The sequence below is a fragment of the Colossoma macropomum genome, unplaced genomic scaffold (genome assembly GCF_904425465.1).
Source record: "Colossoma macropomum unplaced genomic scaffold, Colossoma_macropomum, whole genome shotgun sequence".
In the NCBI taxonomy this organism is placed as follows: Eukaryota; Metazoa; Chordata; class Actinopteri; order Characiformes; family Serrasalmidae; genus Colossoma; species Colossoma macropomum.
In genome coordinates this window covers 23,567,482-23,590,309 of record NW_023494801.1, presented here as the reverse complement: position 1 = coordinate 23,590,309, position 22,828 = coordinate 23,567,482, and the positions used below count along the sequence as shown (strand labels likewise).

Here is a 22,828-nt window from a genome sequence, read left to right as displayed (position 1 = left end):
TTGATTCAGACTAATCTTCTTGCCATACAAGAAAGAAACACAAAAACAAGACAGGAAGAACAACAGTAAGGCCAGAAACCAAAAGACAGCATTATAAAACTGCAAATGGGATAATCTGTCTTACAATTTACACAATACACAATACACAAAATGACAGAGACGTACAGATATTACATTTTAAACAGCAGGGAATATATGCACAGACAAACAATGAAATAATCACCAGCAGATGAATATGATTCACATGAGGCTGGTATGGATGAGCTGCAACTGAAATGAGGGTGAGACTTTATTTTGAGTGGTCCTGTTGAGATGAAATAAACACTCAACAGGCTCTCAGTAAAATGTTAACAACATTTTAAAGATGTAGCAGCAGTCAACACATTCAATAGATTATCAAGAGACTTAACTGGATTAGGTTTTGGTTATTGTTAGAATTAGGAATTTGGCAGGGGTTTAGGTTAGGGTTAGGATTAGGGCCAGGATAAGGGTTAGGGTTAGGAAAATGGTTAAAGGTAGGTCCAAAATGAGGGTTGGGATTAGGTTTTGAATTGATTTTAATGAGATATTTGTGGTTAGTATTGGGACAAGGTTTAAATTTAGGATCAGAGGTAGGGTGAGGTAGAGGAAAAGGGTAAATCTTAAGGTCAGAGCTAGGGTTAGGGTTAGGGAAATGCTTAATTGTAGGTCCAAAATGAGGGTTGGGATTAGGTTTTGGATCGATTTTAATGTACGATTTGTGGTTAGTATTGGGACAATGCTTAAATTTAGGATCAGAGGTAGGGTTAGGAATAGGACAAGTGTTAAAGTCAAGGCCAGAGCTAGGGTTACTCTTAGGAAAATGGTTAAATGTAAGTCCAAAATGAGGGTTGGGATTAGGTTTTGGATTGATTGTAACATAAGATTTGTGGTTAGTATTAGGACAATGCTTAAATTAAGGATCAGAGGTACGCTTTGGTATAAGACAAGGGTTCATCTTAAGGCCAGAGCTAGGGTTAGGGTTAGGAAATTCGGTAAATGTAGGTCCAAAATTAGGGTTCGGATATGGATTTGGACTGATTGTAACACAGGATTTGTGGTTAATAGTGGGACAAAGTTTAAAATCACTATCAGAGCTAGGACAAGGGTTCATTTTAAGGCCAGAAATAGGGTTAGGATTAGGAAAAGGTTAAATATAGGTCCAAAATGAGGGTTGAGATTACGTTTTGGATTGATTGTACAAAGGGATTTGAGGTTTGTTTTGGGATAAAGTTTAAATTTATGATGGTAGCTAGGGTTAGGAATAGCACGATGGCTCATTTTAATGCTAGAACTAGGGCTAGGGTTAGGAAAATGATTAAATGTAGGTCTAAAATGAGCACTGGGATTACGTTTAGGATTGATTGTAACTGTGCTGTCTGTTACCCAAGAGCAACCTCTAGTGGTTATTCTTTATAGCAGTTAGCATTAAGTTTGTACCTTTAGAGTTGCTGTAGTTCAGCCTTTGAGTACGATGCTGCAGAATAGCAATGTTTTTTCCAAGTTAAACTTACATTGTTAGGTCATGAAAGGCATATGTCTGTGAGTATATATCTTTATTTTCTTAACAAGATAGTCTTCTTACGTACCTCCTTATGAAAAAAATAGCGATGTGTGTTAAGTAATCACTAAATTCATGTAGTGGTAAATGGCGCTAATTTGTTAGCATGTCTATGAGAATTTCCATTCATATTAGCATTAAGCTAAACACTGTAACTTTAACGGCGATTCTTATACATTCTTACATCCTAGATCCTTAGTACAAAGTATAGAGTTACTTGATCATATGTATTGCAAAGCGAACTCAACACATAAGTATGTTACTTATTACATCTGTTTCACTTTTACAGTGCTTCTTCTGAGTAAACATTCCTGTTGTTAAAATTTGGCCTCTTGGAATTCTTTGGAAGAACCTGTTATCTATCTGCTAAGCTAGCAGGCACAAGCACTACAACATTTTAGCAGGGGCAGAGTAGTAAAAAGACATTCATTCTGATGGCTGCCTAAAAAGGTTAATTTATGAGCTAAGCATGGAAGAAACACTTGAAACAAGGTCATGTTGCTTCTGCTCCTCTCGCACAAGTCAGCTTTCTTCTGCCAGTGCAATGGCTATCAGAGCTTGTGTTAAAGCAGAGGCTGCAAGGGCGCAAGTCTCGTTCGCTCATCGAGAAGCAGATATGATGAAAGCACAAGCATGCTTTGAAGGAGAGCGACAAAGAGTCACAGCAGAAGCAGACAGAAAGAAAAAGAGCTTCAAGCAAATATGCTCGCATTTCAGTTAGAGAGAGCTGCTGCAGCTGCTATAGCTGAAGCTGAAGTCTTAGAAGCAACTGCCGAAAGGCAGTTTGGAGAACCATTTCAACCCGTTAAAGCTACTATGTCACAGCCTCTTGGTGAAATTCAGCATCCCAGTGATACTGTACAGCATCCTACTACACTTAACCCAGTGCCCAGCTCACTTAAAGACTCCAAGCCACTTGGACTGTCGTCTTCACTTATGCACCAGCCAGCCTTGGCCAACACTGAGACAGCGAAATGCTACATGATGAAGAGTGATCTGCAGTCAAGTGAAATCAGTGATCATGAGTTTCTGAACTTAACTGTTCAGCAAACATCCATACAGGATATCAACACACACAACACTAACACTACAGGACTTAGCTAAGAGAATAAGGGCAGAATATGTTCACGATGCCGGTGCCGGCCTCAGCACGGTGTGGCAGAGGTTGGAGGACTACTATGGCTCGCCTGAAATGATAGAGGATGCCCTCCTCAGGAAAGTGGAACAGTTTCCAAGAATCACTAATAAAGATATTCATAAGCTAAGGGAACTAAGAGATATTCTCTTAGAACTCGATGCAGCTATGGCAGGAGGACACCTACCTGGTCTTTCTTAGTACCGCATGTGGAGTAACTCCAGTTGTTCAGAGGCTCCCATTGTTCTTACAAGAAAAGTGGATCACCATAGGGTCTTGTTACAAAGAAGAATACAGAGCAACTTACCCCCCCCCCTCTCCTTTTTTGTTAAGTTTGTGTGTGATCAAGCTAGGACCCGTAATGATCCCAGTTTCGCCTGCATAACGAACGGGAGCTCAAACGTAGTCAAGATAGAGAAAGGCCCACCATTCAAACCCAACATCAGAACACCTGGTGCTGTAAGGAAAACCAAAGTTTCAGTAAAGTCTAGCCACAGTCATTCATCAATGAAAAGATCTGATGACCCTGGCAAGCAGTGTCCCTTACACAACAAGCCTCACCCATTACGGAAGTGTCGTGGTTTCAGAAACAAACCCTTAGAAGAGAGGCAAGCCTTCTTCAAGGAATGGAACATATGCTACAGATGCTGTGCTTCAACGAGTCATTTTGCTAAAAATTGTGTGAAGCCCGTAGAGTGCAAGGAGTGTAACAGCAATAAACACCCTCCTGCTCTACATCCAGGTCCAGCTCTGTGGAAAGCTGAGACTTCACCAGCTATTGAAGATCAAGGCGGGGAGCAGCAGGAAAATACTACTGTGTCAGAGACATCCAAGTGCACTGAAATCTGCGGAAAAGTATCCACATCAAGATCATGCTCCAAAATCTTGCTAGTCAGAGTGTATCCAGCTGGCCAGAGAGAAAAAGCTATGAAATCCTATGTCGTCCTTGACGAGCAAAGTAAAAGGTCACTGGCATGGACTGAGTTCTTCGATTACTTTGGGATCAGAGAGGCTGGGCCTCCATACACCCTGAAAACATGCTCTGGAGTAATCGAGGCAGCTGGGCAATGAGCAAATAACTTTGTTGTGGAATCACTGGATAGAAGGAAACTAATCTCTCTCCCCACACTGATAGAGTGTGATATGTTACCAGATGACAGATCCAAAATCCCAACACGAGAAATCGGCAAACATTACCCACATCTCAGCTCAGTGGCGAAAAAGATTCCTCCTTTAGACCCAAAGGCAGCCATCCTCCTTCTCCTTGGACAAGACAAACTGCAAGTTCACAAAATTAGAGAGCAGCGCAATGGACCTCACAATGCACCGTTCACCCAACGTCTTGACCTTGGATGGGTGATTATCCGAGAAATGTGTATTGGAGGAGCACACAAGCCATCCAGCATCAATTCATTCAGAACCAGCATTCTGAGTAATGGACACACCTCCTTTCTTACACCCTGTACCAACAGTATTCACATTGAAGAAACTCTTGACGTTGTTATGCCACCCTACAGTTTCACAAGCACCACAGACACCATTACTTTCAGTGATGAAACAGATGGCCTTAGCAGTGAAGTGTTCCAAAAAACACTGCACGATGACAAACCAGCTATGTCGGCAGATGATAAAGTGTTTCTTGAGATCATGAACCGAGAAGTCTACATGGATGAATCAAATAGTTGGGTGGCGCCGTTGCCCTTTAAATCTCCCAGGTGTCACCTCCCCAAAAACAGAGACCAGGCTGTGAAGCGTCTCTCATCACTGTGCCACACTCTTAAGAGAAACCCCATCATGAAAGCACACTTTTTCAAATTCATGCAGACCATGTTCGACTTAGATCAAGCTGAGCCAGCCCCACCATTTGAAGAACATCAAGAGCGTTGGTACTTACCTTTTTTTGGTGTCTGTCACCCCCAGAAGCCAGAACAGATACGGGTGGTGTTTGACTCTAGTGCAAAGCATGATGGTATCTCCCTTAATGACATCCTTCTCAGTGGACCAGATATGAACAATACATTACTAGGTGTACTCCTTCGCTTCCGCAAAGAACCTGTGGCAGTAACAGCAGATATACAACAGATGTTCTACTGTTTCATTGTCCGTGAAGACCACCGTCACTTCCTCAGGTTTCTGCGGTTCGAAGGTAATGATCCTGAAAAGAAAGTCACAGAATACCACATGAAAGTTCATGTGTTCAGGAACAGCCCCTCTCCTGCCGTGTCCATATATGGCTTAAGGAGAGCTGCTCTACAGGGAGAGAAAGAATATGGGACAGAGGCTAAGCAATTCATCATGAAGAATTTCTATGTGGATGATGGAAGATAGTTTTCTTACGGACCTCCTTATGAAAAAATAGTGATATGTGTTAAGTAATAACTAAATTAATGTAGTAGAAAATGACGCTAATTTGTTAGCATGTCTTTGAGAATTTCCATTCATATTAGCATTAAGCTAAACACTGTAACTTTAATGGCGATTCTTATAATTCTTACATCCTAGATCCTTAGTACAAAGTATAGAGTTACTTGATAATATGTATTGCAAAGCGAACTCAACACATAAATATATTACTTATTACATTTGTTTCACTTTTACAGTGCTTCTTCTGAGTAAACATTCCTGTTGTTAAAATTTGGCCTCTTGGAATTCTTTGGAAGAACCTGCTATCTATCTGCTGAGCTAGCAGGCATGAGCACTACATTTTAGCAGGGGCAGAATAGTAACATAGGATTTGTGGTCAGTATTGGGACAAAGTTTAAATTTACGATCTGAGCTAGGGTTAGGAATAGGACAAAGGTTCATCTTAAGTCCAGAACTAGGGTTAGGGTTAGGAAAATGGTTAAATGTAGGTCAAAAATGAGGTGTGGGATTAGGTTTGGATTGATTGTAAACATATGATTTGTGGTTTGTTTGGGAAAAAGTTTAAATTTAGGATCCAGGTTAGGGTTATGAATAATACGAGGGTTCATCCTAAGGCCAGAACTAGAGTTAGGACAGTGGTTAAATGTAGGTCCAAAATGAAGGTTGGGATTAGGTTTTGGATTGATTGTAACATAGAATTGGTGGTTGGAATGAGGATAAAGTTTAAATTTATGATCCGAGCTAGGGTTTGGAATAGGACAAGGGTTCATCTTAGGGCCAGAACTAGGGTTAAGGTTCGGAAAATGGTTAAATGTAGGTCCAAAATGAGGGTTGGGTTTACATTTTGGATTGATTGTAACAAAGGATTTGTGGTAATTATTGGGACAAAGTTTAAATTTACGATCCAACCCAGGGTTAGGATTAGAACTAGGGTTCATCTTAAGGCCAAAACTTGGTTTAGCGTTAGGAAAATGGTTAAATGTAGGTCCAAAATGAGTGAGTTTAAATTCATGATCCGAGCTAGGGTTTGGAACAGGACAAGTTTTCATTTCAAGGCCAGAACTAAGGTTAGGGTTTGGAAAATGATTAAATGAGGGTCCAAAATGAGGGTTGGGATTACATTTTGGATTGATTGTAAAATAAGATTTGTGGTTAGTATTGGGACAAAGATTCAATTTACGATCCGAGCTAGGGTTCAAAATAAGGATTGGGATTAGGTTTTGGATTACCTGTAACACAGGAATTGTGGTTTGTTTTGGGATGAAGTTTAAATTTAGGATCCAAGCTATGGTTAGGAATATCATAAGGGTTCATCTTAAGTTCACAACTAGGGTTAGGGTTAGGAGAATGGTTAAATGTAGGTCCAAAATAACGGTTGGGATTAGGTTTTGGATTGATTGTGACATAGGATTTGTGTTTAGTATTTGGCCAAAGTTTAAATTTATGATCCGAGCTAGGGTTCAGAATAGGACAAGTGTTCATTTTAAGGCCAGAACAAGGGTTATTTTAGGAAAATGATTAAATGTGTGTGCAAAATGTGGGTTGGGATTACATTTTGGGTTGATTGTAACCTAGGATTTGTGTTTTGTTTTGGGATAATGTTTAAATTTAGATCCAAGCTAGGGTTAGGAATAGCACAAGTGTTCATCTCCAGGCCAGAACTAGGGTTAGGGTTAGGAAAATGTTTAAATGTAGGTCCAAAATGAGGGTTGGGATTACATTTTGGATTGATTGTAACACAGGATTTGAAGTTTGTTTTGGGATATATTTTAAATTTATGATCCAATCTAGGCTTAGGAATAGCACAAGTGTTCATCTTAAGACCAGACCTAGGGTTAGGGTTAGGAAAATGGTTAAATGTAGGTCAAAAGTAAGGGTTGGGATTACATTTTGGATTGATTGTAACATAGCATTTGTAGTTAGTATTGGGATAAAGTTTAAATTTATATTCATAGCTAGGGTTAGGAATAGGACAAGTGGGTTAGGGTTAGGAAAATGGTTAAATGTATGTTCAAAATGAGGGTTCGGATTAGCTTTTGGATTGACCCAACACAGGAAGTGTGGTTTGTTTTGGGATACAGTTTAAATTTAGGGTCCAAGCTCAGGTTAGGAATAGCACAAGGGTTCATTTTAAGGCTAGAACTAGGGTTAGGGTTAGGACAATTGTTAAATGTACGTCCAAAATTGTGGGATTATGTTTTGGATTGATTGTAAAACAGGATTTAAAAAGCTTTACAATCCGATGTTAGGTTTAGAACAAGGCCACAACTTGGTTTAGCGTTAGGAAAATGGTTAAATGTAAGTCTAAAATGAGGGTTGAAATTAGGTTTTGGATTGATTGTAATTTAGGATTTGAGGTTAGTACTGGGACAAAGTTTAAATTACGATCAGAGCTGGGGTTAGGAAAAGGACAAGGTTTAATCTTAAAGCCAGACCTAGGGTTAGGGTTAGGAAAATGGTCAAATGTAAGTCCAAAATGAGGTTTGGGATTAGGTTTTTGATTGATTTTACCATAGGATTTGTGGCTTGTTTTGTGATGAGGTTTAAATTTAGGATCCAAGCTAGAGTAAAGACCAGGACAAGGGTTCATTTTAAGACAGATCTAGGGTTAGGATTAGGAAAATGGTTAAATATAGGTCCAAAATGATGGTTGGGATTAGATTTTGGATTGATTGTAACAAAGGATTTTTGGTTAGTATTGGGACAAAGTTTAAATTTACAGTCAGAGGTATGTCAGGGTATTGAACAAAGGTTAAGCTTTGTTCCAATACTAACAACAAATCATTGCTTAAAATCAGTCCAAAACTGAAATCGAACCCTTATATTGGATGTATATTTAACCAATTTCCTAACCTACCAATTTCCTAATACTAATCTCTGTCCTTGATTTTAAACCTTATCCTATACCTAACCTTACCTTTAATCTTAAATATAAGCCTTGTTTTAAATACTAACCTCAAATCTCTTCTTAAATTTAGTCCTAAAACTAACTCCATCCCGAATTTTGGACCTACATTTAACCATTTTCCAAACCCTAACTCTAGTGTGGCCTTGAGATGAACCCTTGTGCTATTCCTAAAACTAGCTTGGATCATAAATTTAAACTTTTTCCCAAAACAAACCACAAATCCTACGTCAGAATAAATCGAAAGTGTAATCTCATCCCTCATTTTTGACCTACATTTGACCATTTACCTAACCCTAACCCTAGTTGTGGCATTAAAATGAACCCTTGTTCTATTCCTAACCCTAGCTTGGATTCTAAATTTAAACTTTTTCCAATAACAAATCACAAATCCTATGTTACAATCAATCAAAAATGTTATCCCAGTCCTCATTTTAGACCTACATTTAACCATTTCCTAACCCTAAACCAAGGACTGGACTTATAATGAACCCTTGTGCTACTACTACCTCTAGCTTGGTTCTTAAATTTAAACTTTATCTCAATACTGACCACAAATCTCCCCTTAAAATTGATCCAAAATGTAAACCCAATCCTCATTTTAGGCCTACATTTAACCATTTCCAAACTCAAAGATTAACCCTTGTCTTATTCCTAACCCTAGATCGGTTAGTAAATTTAAACATTGTCCCAATACTAACCACAAATCCTATGTTACAATCATTCCAACATGTAATCCCAACCCTCATTTTGGACCCATATTTAACTATTTTCCTAACACTGATCCTACTTCTGGTCTTAAGATGAACGCTTGTCCTAATCCAAACCTTAGCTCAGATTGTGAATATAAACATTGTCCAATACTATCCCCCAATCCTATGTTACAAACAATCCAAAACGTAATGCCAACCCACATTTTTGACCTACATTTAACCATCTTCCTACTGTGACCCTAGTTCTGGCTTTAAGATGAACACTTATGCTATTCCTAACCTTAGCTTGGATCCTAAATTGAAACTTTTTCCAAAAAACCCACAAATCCTATGTTACAATCAAACCAAAACGTAATTCGAACCCTCATTTTGGACCTACATTTATCCATTTTCCGAACTGTAATCCTAGTTCAGGCCTTAAGATGAACTCTCGTCCTATTCCAAACCTTAGCTCAGATTGTGAATTTAAACTTTGTCCCAATACTAACCACCAATCCTATATTACAATCAATCCATAATGTAAACCCAGCCCTCATTTTGAACCTACATTTGATCATTTTCCAAACCCTAACACTAGGTCTGGCCTTAAGATGATCCTTTGTCCTATTCCTAACCCTAGCTTGGATCCTAAATTTAAAATTTGTCCCAATGCTAACCATAAATCCTATGTTACACTGAACACAAAACCTAATCTCAACCCTCATTTTGGACGTACATTTAAACTTTTATCTAACCCTAGCCCTAGTTGTGGCCTTAAGATGAACCCATGTGCTAATCCTAACCGCAGCTTGGATCATAAATTTAAACTTTAACCCAAAACAAACCACAAATCTTGTGTTACTCAGTCCAAAACCTAATCCCAACCCTCATTTTGGACTTACATTTAACCATTGTCTAACCCTAACCCTAACTCTGGTCCTGAGTTTAACCCTTGTCTTATTCCTAACCCTACTTCTGGTCCTACATTTAAACCTTATTCCAATACTAACCCCAAATCTCATCTCAAAATCAATCAAAAACCTAATCCCAACCCTAATTTTGGACCTACATTTAGCCATTTTCCTAACCCTAACCCTTAAACACTATACCTACACCTAGTCCCAAATTTAACCCTAAACTCAACACTAAAGCTACACCTAGTCCTAAACCTCACCCAACTTCAACACTAAACCTCCTCCTCCTACTAAACATAAACCTAATTTAACACTAAACTTACACCTACTCCTAAACCTCACCCTAAATTCAACACCAAACCTACACCTAATCCTAAACCTAACCCTAATTTAAACACGTAACTTACACCTTCTCCTAAATCTAACCCTAACCCTAACTTCAACACTAAACCTACACCCATTCCTAACCCTAACCCTAACCTAACCCTAATCCCAACCTAAGATAACCCTATCTTTTATCTCAACCTCAACCTGAAACCTAATCCCAACCTTATCTCTTGTTAGCTTTTGCCTAATGGAATTACCATATAAAGTCTGCTTCACACATCAACAATATGTCTACTTAATGCAAGTAATATTTAAACAGTACATCTTCAAGATATTTACCTCAATGTATTCAGATGCTGTTCTACTGCTACCTCACTGCTACTTCCCTGGTGTGTTACTGATACTCTGTAATACTGACCACTCAAAACAAAGTATTACTGAAGCAGGCAATACTGCAGAGGGTTGACATTGTAAGAGACATTTATTTGTCAAAAAACTATATTTTTGTCTAAGTGAGTTAAACTGTAGTACATGAGGTTATTTACAGCAAAATGTAGACCAAGTACCAAATTACTTTGCTGATTTATTTCAAATGATCAATGTGTAACCCCCTATGTATTACATAGTCAGTATCTGGCTTGTCAGGTAGTATTGTTTATTATCACCGTACCAATTCATAATAAGACTAAACCAATGAAGGACTTGTGAATAGTTTACAATTACGGTCATTAATAATGTCATAAAGACCTTAGAAAGCATTAATAGGCAGTTATAACACTTAAAAAAGGGAACCAGGGAACCTGATTATGAATATGTGATGGCACGTATAGGTATATTGCTGACTGATTGAGAAAACAAAGTAAGATAAAAAAAAACAAAAAAAAACAGTAACATCTTAAGTTTTCCTGTATAGATTAGTATGGGCTCACTATTCGGCAAGCAACAGGTCACTGTAAACTATCTTTATGTTTGTGTTTCCCTTGCTTATAAATGATTGTTAAGGCATTATTAAATTAAACCATTCATAAACCTTTTTATAAGGGTAATCTTGTTGTAAAGTGGTGCCCTGATCCAACCTGATCAGAGACAGTAAGCAATGAAATAGTAAGGTTGCTACTGTCACGAGTGGCTATTTGTAACTGTGGAACAAATAGTTTCTCAAAAACACAAATGCTCAGATAAAATTAAAAGGCCTTTATTTCTGTGAAATAAAAAAAAACCTTTATAAAGCATGTAAATAAGTATGTTTGTTTCTGACCATGAATATTTACATCACGCTGGCCTTTTCTGCCCTTATGACACCCTTCATTACAGGAAACTTGTCTTTTCATGTGTAATTCCCTGTGTGAGTCAGCTTGTTCATTTCTTTCCATTACATTCTTTCGTTTTGAAATTTCACAAACTGGAGGGCTATATATTGATGAGGTATTTTTGTATGAAGCTTTCAGTTGACAGTGCCAGTCTACTGTCTTTACTTGTCATGGGTTTGGTAGAATCCCTTATCCTAAACATCCCAGGCACCACTGCAGTGCTATGTGGCCTGCTGTTTCTGCTGGTGGTTTATTTCTTCTTTTCTTTCTCAGCTGGTAGTAATGCTAAGGAGCCTCCAGGACCCAAACCACTGCCTCTCTTGGGAAACTTGCTCCAGCTGGACCTCAAAAGGCCCCATGAGTCTCTTTATGAGGTAAGTGTATTAAGAAAAAAGAACAGCTGTTTATTGTTTTTGTTTTTTTTTCTTCTCAGTTGTGCAAGTTACATTTATTCTTTGCTTCCATTTGCAGCTTTCCAAGCAGTATGGATCAGTTTTCACAACATACATTGGTCCAAAGAAAGTGATCATTTTAGCAGGATACAAGGCCGTAAAAGAGGCACTGGTGAATCATGGCGAGGAATTTGGAGACAGAGACATTATCCCGTTATTTTATGACTACAACAAAGGGCATGGTAAAAATAAGTGCCTCCAATCATATAATTGCTGAAATGTGACTGTAGAGTATTTGTTTTATAGTGAAAACTTGAGCATCTTGCCAACAGGTATCCTGTTTGCTAATGGAAATGACTGGAAAGTGATGAGACGTTTCGCTCTCACAACTCTTAAGAACTTTGGGATGGGCAAAAGTGGGAGCCAAAAGAAAATCTTAGAGGAGATCCAGTACTTGAAAGAGGTTTTTGAGACACACAGAGGTGAGCCAGTGGGTATCACTACTACTTATTATTCTTATCAGTAGTAGTACTTTCTTATTTAATTTACTTCATTGTCTTAGTAATTTATTTGTTTGTGAATTTGTTTGTTTTCATCCAGGAGAGGCATTTGATACCAGCAGGCCTGTGAACTGTGCTGTGTCAAATGTGATTTGCTCTATTGTTTATGGCAACAGATTTGACTATGAAAACCCACAGTTCAAGGCCATGGTGGACAGGGCAAATGAATGTGTCCAAATGGGTGGATCTCCTGCAATACAGGTAGTACCGCCGCTGATTTCCTAACACTTCTACCAGAGACAACTTTCTCAACTTGGACAAAACCAGTAATATAGCCAGTTAAGCAATACAGCTGTCATATCTAGATTAGCCAAGAGACAGCTTGCTCAGCTTGGGCAAAACCAGTGACATTAGTCACCAGTTAGGCAATGCAGCTGTCACTTCTAGAGTAGCCACAGTGTGGCTTTCCCTCAGCAGTCAACCATAAAGCAGTCAACCATATCATCATCAATGAAATATGTACATGAATGTAACTATTTGTGAACTGTTTGTGCTCATACAATTTGCAGCTTTATAATGTATTCCCCTGGCTTGGTCCTTGGCTTAAGACATGGAGGAAGCTCATGGATTACATTGAATGCAACTTTAAGGAGATGGCAGAGCTTATAAAGGGTCTTAAGGAAACACTGAACCCAGAAGAATCCAGATGTTTTGTGGATTGCTTTTTAACAACCAAGCAGAAAGCAGAGGTGAGAGACAGGATGATGCGGTGCTGTTTGGTGGTTTCTCTACTATCAAAAATGAATCTGCTTTAACTGTTTTCTTTCAGGAATCAGGACAAAAACATTCTTTGTTCCATGAGCAGAATTTGTACTCTACAGTATCCAACCTGTTTGTAGCTGGTACTGACACAACAAGCACAACACTGCGCTGGTCTATGCTGATAATGGCCAAGTACCCACATATACAGGGTAAGGATATAAACCACATATAAACACATATTACTGTTTTTGTCAAAGGCATTTAATTAAAACATTTTGAAGCATGGTTCCCTCACTTGTTTTCTGTCTTCTCAGACTGGGTACAGGAGGAGATCGACAGGGTGGTTGGTGATCGTCAGCCAGTAGTAGAGGACAGGAAGAACTTGCCTTATACTAATGCAGTGATCCATGAAATCCAAAGAGTGGCCAACATAGTGCCCATGAGTCTCCCTCACACCACCACATGTGACATTCAGTTCCAGGGCTTCATCATCAAGAAGGTATTTTTCACATGACTGACTACAATAATTACAAATCAACATAAATACTGTAAAAAAAACATTAAAAAATATCTTACTTAGAAGAATACAGTAATGAGTACCCAAGTTTGGTTCTTGTGCATGTGTGTATGCATAAATACAATACATATATACAATATATACATGTATGAAATGCATGCTACACACACACACACACCCACATATATTCACTTGTTTCTTTTTTTTTTGGATACCATGTATTTTCCAATTCACATTTTTGCTGTGAATTTAAAAATATATGGTATCCTTTATATCGTTTTAAAACATCATATACATACATATATATATATATATATATATATATATATATATATATATATATATATATATATATATAAAATATATGATATTTATAATAGGGGTGGGAATCTTGGCACCTCACGATTCAATTCAATTACGATTCAGATGGCTGCGATGCGATTATAAAACGATTATCGATGCATCTCGATGCATCTTTTTTTTCTATACAGGATTTCTATTTTCTTACTGTCTGAGGACTTGGTAGGCTCTCATTCACTGCTCTTGTTTGGAGCACATGAGACGCGGCTGCCACTCATCTGCGATGAAATGCGCTGTTACGGTGACATAAGATCCAGTGGTAATGGATGACCACAGAGCGCGTTACAGCTTTCCTACCCGTTTAATTCAGTGATTTTATAACTTCGGTTTTGGTCTCGTGATAGAGTTGGGGCGGCGCGAAAGACTGCAGGTCACGTAGCAACGAGGTTTCGCCGACCGAGTAGCGAACGAAAAGGAAAAGAGAAAGACAGACGAACATTTGGAGATAAATGAACTTATTCGCATTCGTAAGCAGCGCAATTGGTTTCCTGGCAAGATAAATCCGCAACGAGAGACTGTCAAACACTAACTAAATAGTTGCTTAGATTAAGTCGTTTCTCTTTCTAATTTTCCCGTTCCACCTTAAATGGTGCCGCATTTACATTCGGCGCCTCAGTCAGAATTTAAGGTGGAACGGGAAAGTTCAGCAAGAAGCTGGCGAGTGAAAAGCGACTTCAGCCTCATAAAACAGCCGAAAGCTGAGAGACATTTTACAAGAAACTGTTCTGGTGGAGTTGGAAGAAAAGCAGCTAAAGCTGAGCTAAAGCTTAAAGCAGAGCGGAGTAACTCCGTGTTTTCGTTTATATTTTTTAGCCTAAACTACGACATTATCACATACTGAATATTAAACGTTGGCTTCCAAGGTGGTTTGATTTTTGTTGAAAGGACAAAAAGCTCTCATTTGTGTTGCGACTCCTGACCTAACCTGGCTTTAATGCAGAGGGTGCCGGTCGGATTTCTCACTCATCCAGTAGTGTTTTTGTTATGTGCCGCCACAAACCGTCCGGGCGCCGCACTTACCCAGTTCCAAGTTCCGCCCTTTGCGTTCCGTCAGCATTACGTTATAAATTAAATATTTAGAAAATCTATTTTTGAAATTTATGAATCGATTCAGAATCGTCCAACGTCTGCATCGCGATGCATCTTTTTTCCCGCACCCCTAATATATAATGAGAACATGTACAACATTTTTAGTAACTTCCTAGTATTAATCTGAAACATGATAAAGTGCATAGGATTAGCGCATCCTTTCATACCTTTATCTGCTGAAAATTTGGTTTATGCTATTAATGACATTTATTCTAAACTTTTGAATAGTAGTGTAAAAGTTTATGTTGTAAAGAATGGCACAAAGAGTTGTTTGAAAAGAGCTTTTATTTGAAATTTAGATGTGGCATTGCTTTCCTTAGCTCTTTCCCTGCTCCTTTTAGGGAACCTCTGTGTTTCCTCTGCTGACGTCTGTGTTGAGGGATGAGAATGAGTGGGAGAGCCCTAACACCTTCAACCCAGCACACTTTCTTGATGAGCAGGGGCAATTTGTCAAGAAAGAGGCCTTCATGCCATTTTCTGCAGGTACATTGGAAAGTGCTATCTGTGCTCAATGTCATGGTCCTTTGGTTACTCAAGTTACTGAAGTACTGAAGTTTCAGCTTCTCAGTCTCTCCTTCTTTCTGTTTTCAGGGCGCCGGGTGTGTCTGGGAGAGAGTCTGGCCAGGATGGAGCTGTTCCTCTTTTTCACCTCCCTCCTGCAACACTTCCGCTTCACTCCTCCACCAGGCATGTCTGAGGAGGAACTGGACCTTACACCAGTTTTTGGAGTCACTCTCTCGCCTACCCCACACAAACTGTGTGCAGTCAGACGCCAGTAGTTGCTCTTGATGAATTTTCTTGACAACATTTCAGTTTATGAGACAAAAATGAGTGCACTTTGAAATCAACCTTTCCCATCTCAGAATCCCTCAATTCGGGACCCCAGTCAGTCCACATTTTTATTTTACATGAGGGGTCTCGAATTTAATATCCTGGGTGCCAGCAGCCAGGTAGTAGTCTCAAAGGAAGGTCAGGAAAAAAAGTTGAAGTAGCATGGATTTTAACAACACAACATATATGCTAAAACAAGTACATCTTAATCAACGCAAACTACTAATACTACTAATTTGTAGTAGTAGTAGTAGTAATAATAATATTAATAATAATAATAGTTTTATTATTCTTTTATTATTATTATTAGTAGTAGTAGTTTAAATACATAATGTTTACTAAATAATTTAGTGTTAAAATAAACCAGATACACTTGCATTTAACAACATAATAATATGGGACTTTTATTTTGAAAGCATTGCTGTTTCTGCTGAATGCAAGAGCCTTTACAAAGCAAAGTAGAGTAGATTAGCTATTTTTGTGTATTCAGTGGATTATTTTGCTAAATCTATTCATTTCTTAATTCTGACATGTGGTACCTACCACTATATCATGAAGAAATCCACAGTGGCAGATTAACAGATTTATCAGTTTAAGTAATAACACCAAAATTTTAGCTAAATTACACATTTACTCAGTGTGCAGTGTTAATGCTGCATTATGTTTTTGTTTGAATGGTTCCTCTTGCATGCACTAAATTTTTGTCCTAAGTTGACATTTAATGGCCTATGTTGGTTAACTAGTCACAGTGTCCGGTGGGTAAAGCATATCTACCCATGAGATATTTCATATATATATATATATATATATATATATATATATATATATATATATATATATATATATATATAGCTGCTCTCAGAAGATAACCTTGTATCTCCTTCTTTCAGTTTTTGACATAAATAAATGTAAATTTCATGAAGAATGCACAAAAAGAAATAGCCCAATATGACTTGGAAAAAAGTAAAGAGTAAAGCAGGTTTTTTCCTTTTCCTGTAAAGTTATCACTTGGGAGATACAAGGTTTTCTTACAACAACACACATATATATATATATATGTACCACAGGCTAGTAGTTTGAGACCCCTACTATTATAAACCACCCCACAGCTGAACCTGGCAACCAAGAGCTGCAGACTGCTGACTGCCTGGCTCAGATGAGTCAGTAGGTGGAAGAGAGCAGAAAATGTAGACTGGATTACAAATCTAATCAGAATGCAGTAGCAGCAAACAAGTCTTTTATTAGTCTTGGATTAGGTTAAGTTGATATTTTAGGGTTTCTGCAGTTTACTTTCACAACCTTAGTTTTGCTGTTCAGGAATGTAATGATGTACTAATGATCTAACTGCTGAAGGTTTTATATTTGCAATGCTCTTTTCCACTATTCTTTTATTACTGTTAAATACTAATGCATCATGTTGTTTTAAAATATATTTATTGATTCCAGTGGTATGTATGTATTTATAATAAATTTATAACAGAAACATGCTACTTTGTATTAATTAAAATGTCAGTCAGTTGTTTAAAGGAGTTTTGGCTTCTTACATTAACATTTATTATGAACTGTTTGAAGGACCTCATTAAGTACTTTATTAAACCACAAATTCTTGTAGGGTGAGACCAGTTGCAGTTTGCTTATAGAGATAACTGCTCTGGCCCTGCATAAAGACAACGAAAGATTAGAGTGCGCAGCTTCATATGTAGGCCAGCCATTGACCTTATGACACTATTACATTATTAATTACAGCAATAAGGCCTGCTTTTCACCTAATCTTGCCCAGCATTTCTGCTATCCGCTGTGCAATTTGTATTGTCCTTAAAATAAATTTAACAAAATAGACTACAGATAGTTTCACTAAAATATATATTTACTTTTATTTAAATTAACAATAAAATCCTTCATATGACTATTTCGTTGTGCATCTTAAAATAAGTACACATGTAAAAAGTTTGTTCAAAATGTATCATTGGGTAATCATTATGAACAACAATCTGCTATAGTCTGTGAATACCCTTGTAACAACTATTAAAGGTGGGAGGAGTGAGGACACTGGGTGCAGGTGTGGAGATGGAGATGGCTAAAAGTAGGCTGGCAGAAACAAGGCACAGGTGAAAATCATCAGCTACTTAGCCCACTGGTTCAGTCCGACCAGCTCTCCATCCTGCATGTGACACCTGCTTCTCCACAACCATAGCCTAACCTTCTCCACAACCATAGCCAAACATCATAAGAAACAAAGTAAGAAACAAGTTACTTCAGCAAATGCTACTCACAAAGTCACTATTAAAAGTCACTTCTTTAAATATGTAATGATATGTGCAGCTGCTGCCCATAACATTGACCCCAAAATCTCTTTTTTTGGATATTTTTGGTGGTTAAAAAGTGCCTTTTCACTTTCTACACTTTTTAAAAATTCAGAAACATATCACATAAATGTGTTAAGCAAAAACACAAATGGCAAGTGTGGACTTTAGGACAGGCTGACGGACTGAACTATATTGACCACATCTCTAAAAGAGACAAAAAGTGTCTTGATGAGGTGTTGGATCACTAGTAGCTGCTAGAACAGCTTAAATGCACCTTGGTACAGATTCTACAAGTCTCTGGAACTGTACTGGAGGAATGAAAAGCCTTCTTCCAGAAGATATTCCCACAATTAGTGTTTTGATAATGGTGGTGGATTGCACTGTCCAAAATCTTAGTCCAAAATCTCCCATTGGTGTTCAATGGGGTTGAGATCTAGCAATTATGAAGTGCATAATATTTATATCATTTTCACACTTATCAAATCATTCAGTATTTTGCGACCCCTCATGCTTCTGAAGATTACAGCCATGCTGGAAAAGACCAATTCTGTCAGGACAGAAATGTTCCATCACAGGACAAAAGCAGTCAGAATAACTTTTGATTTGCAATGACCCTTCCCTCTAAGCAAACAAGTGGACCTAGACCATAGAGGCAAAATGTTTCCCACAACATAACAAAGCCATTGGATCCCCTCACAATAGGGGTCAAGTATTCAGGCCTAGACCATTCTCTTGGTGTACCCGACACCGTACCTAATTGCAAATTCAGTCTCCCTCTTTCCCTTCTGTTGTGATCAAACCAAACCAGATTTTTCTGTCTATAAACTACCTAAATTCATTAATCGATTTTGCCTGCTCATAGCTGGCCTTTCTAATGAAAAATATCCCCTGCCAAAAGCAGTGGACTTACTAGTACGTCAGTGGCAGGATCCACTCTATAGTCAGTGTGGCAGAGGCATGTTAAACATCATTTCCTCTTGTGCCAGTGGCAAGTGCCACATGCCATTCAACAATGCTCCTGCCACAAGTTACTTTTTATCAAATGAACATAGCAACAATTGTAGGAACAAAGAACAAACCTTCAAGATTTGGTTGATGATTTATACTAGACTGAAATAATGTACTGGGGGACCTGCACTGTCATTGACATTATGCTTTTCATGACTGAATTCCATAGACAGAGTCAAAAATCTTTTAAACTACAGTTGTGAAGTGCTTCATGTACAAGCTTAACGTCTATAGGTTCAAAAAGTCAAGGAGCATCTTTATAGATGTAAGAGAATCGGCAAGACACCTTAAAATACGGACCATCAGTTCAGGTGCTGGACTGCCAGAGTTTATTATAATTTGTTGTTCTCAACTTGGGTTGTTAAAGCAGGGTATCATCAAACTGTGCTAATCATCCAAGACCAGAACTAATTATCTCTGGCTTACAACAACTGCAGCTGAATACCTATCATGCATGCAAAGAGGCTGTTCTCATCTTACTTTTCTTTAGAAACAAATGTTAAAGAACAGCTACTTCTGCCAAGGCTGCCCCAAGCTCCTGAACCATGTAAATCCCTGTTTGTAGGTCAAGGCTAAACTGGGCTCTGGTTCCAAACCCAGGACTTCTCAAAGCCAGGCCCAAGCAAGACTGACTCCTGAAGCTACCGAGTCTCCTCTGGATCTTAGCTTCAGCCAGAATTACCTCAATGAGAAGCTGTGCTAGCCCAGTCTAGACACTCTCTCCTGGCCAAAATGACTGGTTTGGCCCAGGTCATTACCACTGATCTCCCCAAGAGAAAGTTTGAAGCCTAGCTGCCTGGATCTCACTCTGCACCCCTTGGTTGTCACAATCTGTCCTGGCCATCATGAACAATGTGGTGTCCAGAGCAGTGGCCCAGCTTTGCCCACAATGTGCCCCCAACCCTTGGTCCACTAAGAGCTCTCAGAAAGCCAGACATGGCCAAAGGTTGTCCATTCTTCACTATTTTTGATACTATACTTTGAAATATTACAACTAAGTGGATAAAAAGGATATTGCACCAATTTAGTTTTTTAATGTTTTATTTATTTTCAGCAAGAAGGGCCTGGGCTTGATTCCCTGGCTGGGCAACCAGGGTCCCTTCTGTGTGGAGTTTGCATGTTCTCCCCATGTCTGCATGGGATTCCTCCCACAGTCCAAAGACATGTGGTCAGGCCAATTGGACATGCTAAATTGCCCCTCGGTGTGACTGTGTGTGTGGATGTATATGTCTGTCTGTTTGCTCTGCAATAGATTGGCGACCTGTCCAGTGTGTTTCCTGCCTTCTGCCCAATGACTGCTGTTACAGCAAGGCCTTCAGTTTGTGCCTTTGGCTATGTTCACATTACAAGCCTCATTGCTTAATTCTGATTTTCTGATCTGATACCACAGAGTCACTAGCGGAGTTTAGAAGTATCAAAGCAGTTGTGATTGTAGACTACAAAAACCAATCTGCTCTTTTATGCAATAAAATCCACAGCTTATTTTATATCTTATGCTTTTTATGTTAAGCAATGCTAAATATGACCTGGTGCTTCATAGTTAATGACACATAAAATTCGTTTAAAAATTCAAATATTCAAGTCACAAAACAGCAAAAATTAATTACCGGGCATGTGTCCATACAAAGTGGGTCTGATGACACTCCAAATAGATACTGAATCTTGAAAAAAAAATTCAATGAAAAGAAAAAAAAAGGTGCACTTCAAAAGTGGTATAAACTTTTTTAGCAAATTTAAATAAAAATGACTTTGATGTATTAAATAAAATTGCAGAGAGATATCTGATGTGCCTTTGATAGAACAGACAAAAACCATGATGGATGGCATGTCATTAAGTACATTTTAGATCATTTCAGGCATTAACATTTTAAATATTTTTCAAATATAAAGTTCAAAAGATTAAAAATGCATGAATGCCCTAGTGTGCAGGCCCAATGAATCAAACATCCACGTTATTTGAGATCACATTTTAGAGACTGTTGTGCCGCCACATGAACCAATATATAACAACTTCATAGCACAGCTGGTTTATGAGGAGTCTGGTCTCTTCCTACTTCTCCCAGTTATATCAAAAACATGACAGCAAAATGCCAGAGGGCACCCATGAGCGATTTCTCAATTAATGGGGGTAAATGGAGCTAAACAGCTAAAAATGAAAAATTTAAATAATTTCTAATCACTTATGCAGAAAAACGACATTTATCCTTTTTCCTACAGCAAGCAGGTTTTGGGCAGCAGGATGCTAGCATTACTACTACTGAGTACTGATTGGTTGGTGAGCAGAGCAGCTCATTGGCTATTCATGACATCATATATTCACTGACATCATGGATGTACGTGGGGTGCCAAGTTCCAATGTGTTTTAAATATAATGGCAATGTTAAAATATTTTATGTCGTTATGTGTTCAGGAAATTAATGTATTCTTTTATATAAAAAATGTTTGAGCATTTATAAACTATGATTTTGCACAAATGATCTTAACCCATTCATTTTGGACTTGCTCAGGAGCGCCCTCTAGCTTTTGAGAAACCTGAAAGACACTACACAGTGGTAATTTTCCTCTACAAATTCTCTGCCTGTAGTTCTCAGCATGGCCAAGTACCAGCATGTCTTCGCATTCATTAGTGAGATGAACAAGACTGATACATCAACGCCATCTGCTGGTGAGACCTGAAGCCAAAACAGACTGTAACTGTGTTTTTATGTGTAAATGGTTAAAGTGGAGAACTAATGGCAGGAAAAATTTTGTCCATTCATTGTAAAGCATTTTGGTTTAAATGTGCTACATAAAATAAATTTACATACTTTCATACTAGTTTGTTGTACTGGAATGGATTAATTATTGCTGCTGGAACAAAACCGTGTACCTCCAGTGTTGCATTTTTAACAGAATTTGCAAATGTAAGCTGTTCTTTACACTGTGCAAAAATTTCCTGATAAATGGACCAACAGAAATGCTCCAAAACTATGTGAAAAAATATACATATAACAAACCTATTTTATTTCATTTTCCTAGTGTAATAGAAACTCAATTGTGCTGAGCTTAAAAAGAACACCTTTGACAATTCTAAAATATCACAAATTTTGAGAAGAAACATCACAGGCTAGTCACAGGCATATCAATCACTGACAGCAATATTTTAATATGTTAAAATGGGCAGTGTAAAAAAAAAGGATGACAGTAAATACTTTACAAAATAACAGTGATTACAGTACAAAGCTGCTGGACAGGAACAGACAAAATACTCAATCAGGGCAGACGCTAACCTGCAGGAGCCTCAGCAACAAACTCCTCACTGTCCATTACTGTTGTGTGTGGCACACTGTGTGAATCATAACTCCAAGAAAGACTGAAGCCATTCTAAATTCAAAAGGCAGTACTGAATATATTATGTGGTGTTTCTATTATTTTGTCATGGCCGTATGAGTGCTCAGTGCAAAGAACAGTATAGAAGCAACATGCGACAGACTGTATGTTCATATCCCTTGTGTTAGTACAACATACATGACATTCTGAAAGGATTTTGTGGGGTTATAATGCGTTGGCTCAGGCTATAGTTGTTAGTGTCACTCTTAACAGTCCTTTTCTTCCAAGAGGTGGAACAATATGGACAAAGAGACTAGCATAAGACCTGCTGAACTGGTTTATGTAAGTGGGACACTGACATAAATACTTTCTTTCCTTTTTCCTCTGAATAACTTCTGCTTGTTGACTCCACATCTTCAAAAGCTTAACATTTAAATTTTACACAGAAGAATTTTACATTGTTAGAAAAGTGAATACATTGCTTTGGATTTATTGTACACAAGTGTGTAAAGGCAAAATTAAAGCCCC

The 22,828-nt window shown here is 38.2% G+C and overlaps 1 protein-coding gene across 1 annotated transcript; it reads left to right on the top strand.

Annotated features, from left to right (window-relative positions):
- Positions 1-11,382: 11,382 nt before the first annotated feature.
- Positions 11,383-15,659, top strand: LOC118821464 (cytochrome P450 2K1-like). Its single transcript, XM_036590081.1, has 9 exons — positions 11,383-11,600; positions 11,698-11,860; positions 11,951-12,100; positions 12,219-12,379; positions 12,688-12,867; positions 12,948-13,089; positions 13,195-13,379; positions 15,188-15,329; positions 15,438-15,659. Exons 1-9 carry the CDS (start codon positions 11,397-11,399, stop codon positions 15,623-15,625), a joined length of 1,515 nt encoding a protein of 504 aa, XP_036445974.1. The 5' UTR covers positions 11,383-11,396; the 3' UTR covers positions 15,626-15,659.
- The last annotated feature ends 7,169 nt before the right edge of the window (positions 15,660-22,828 follow it).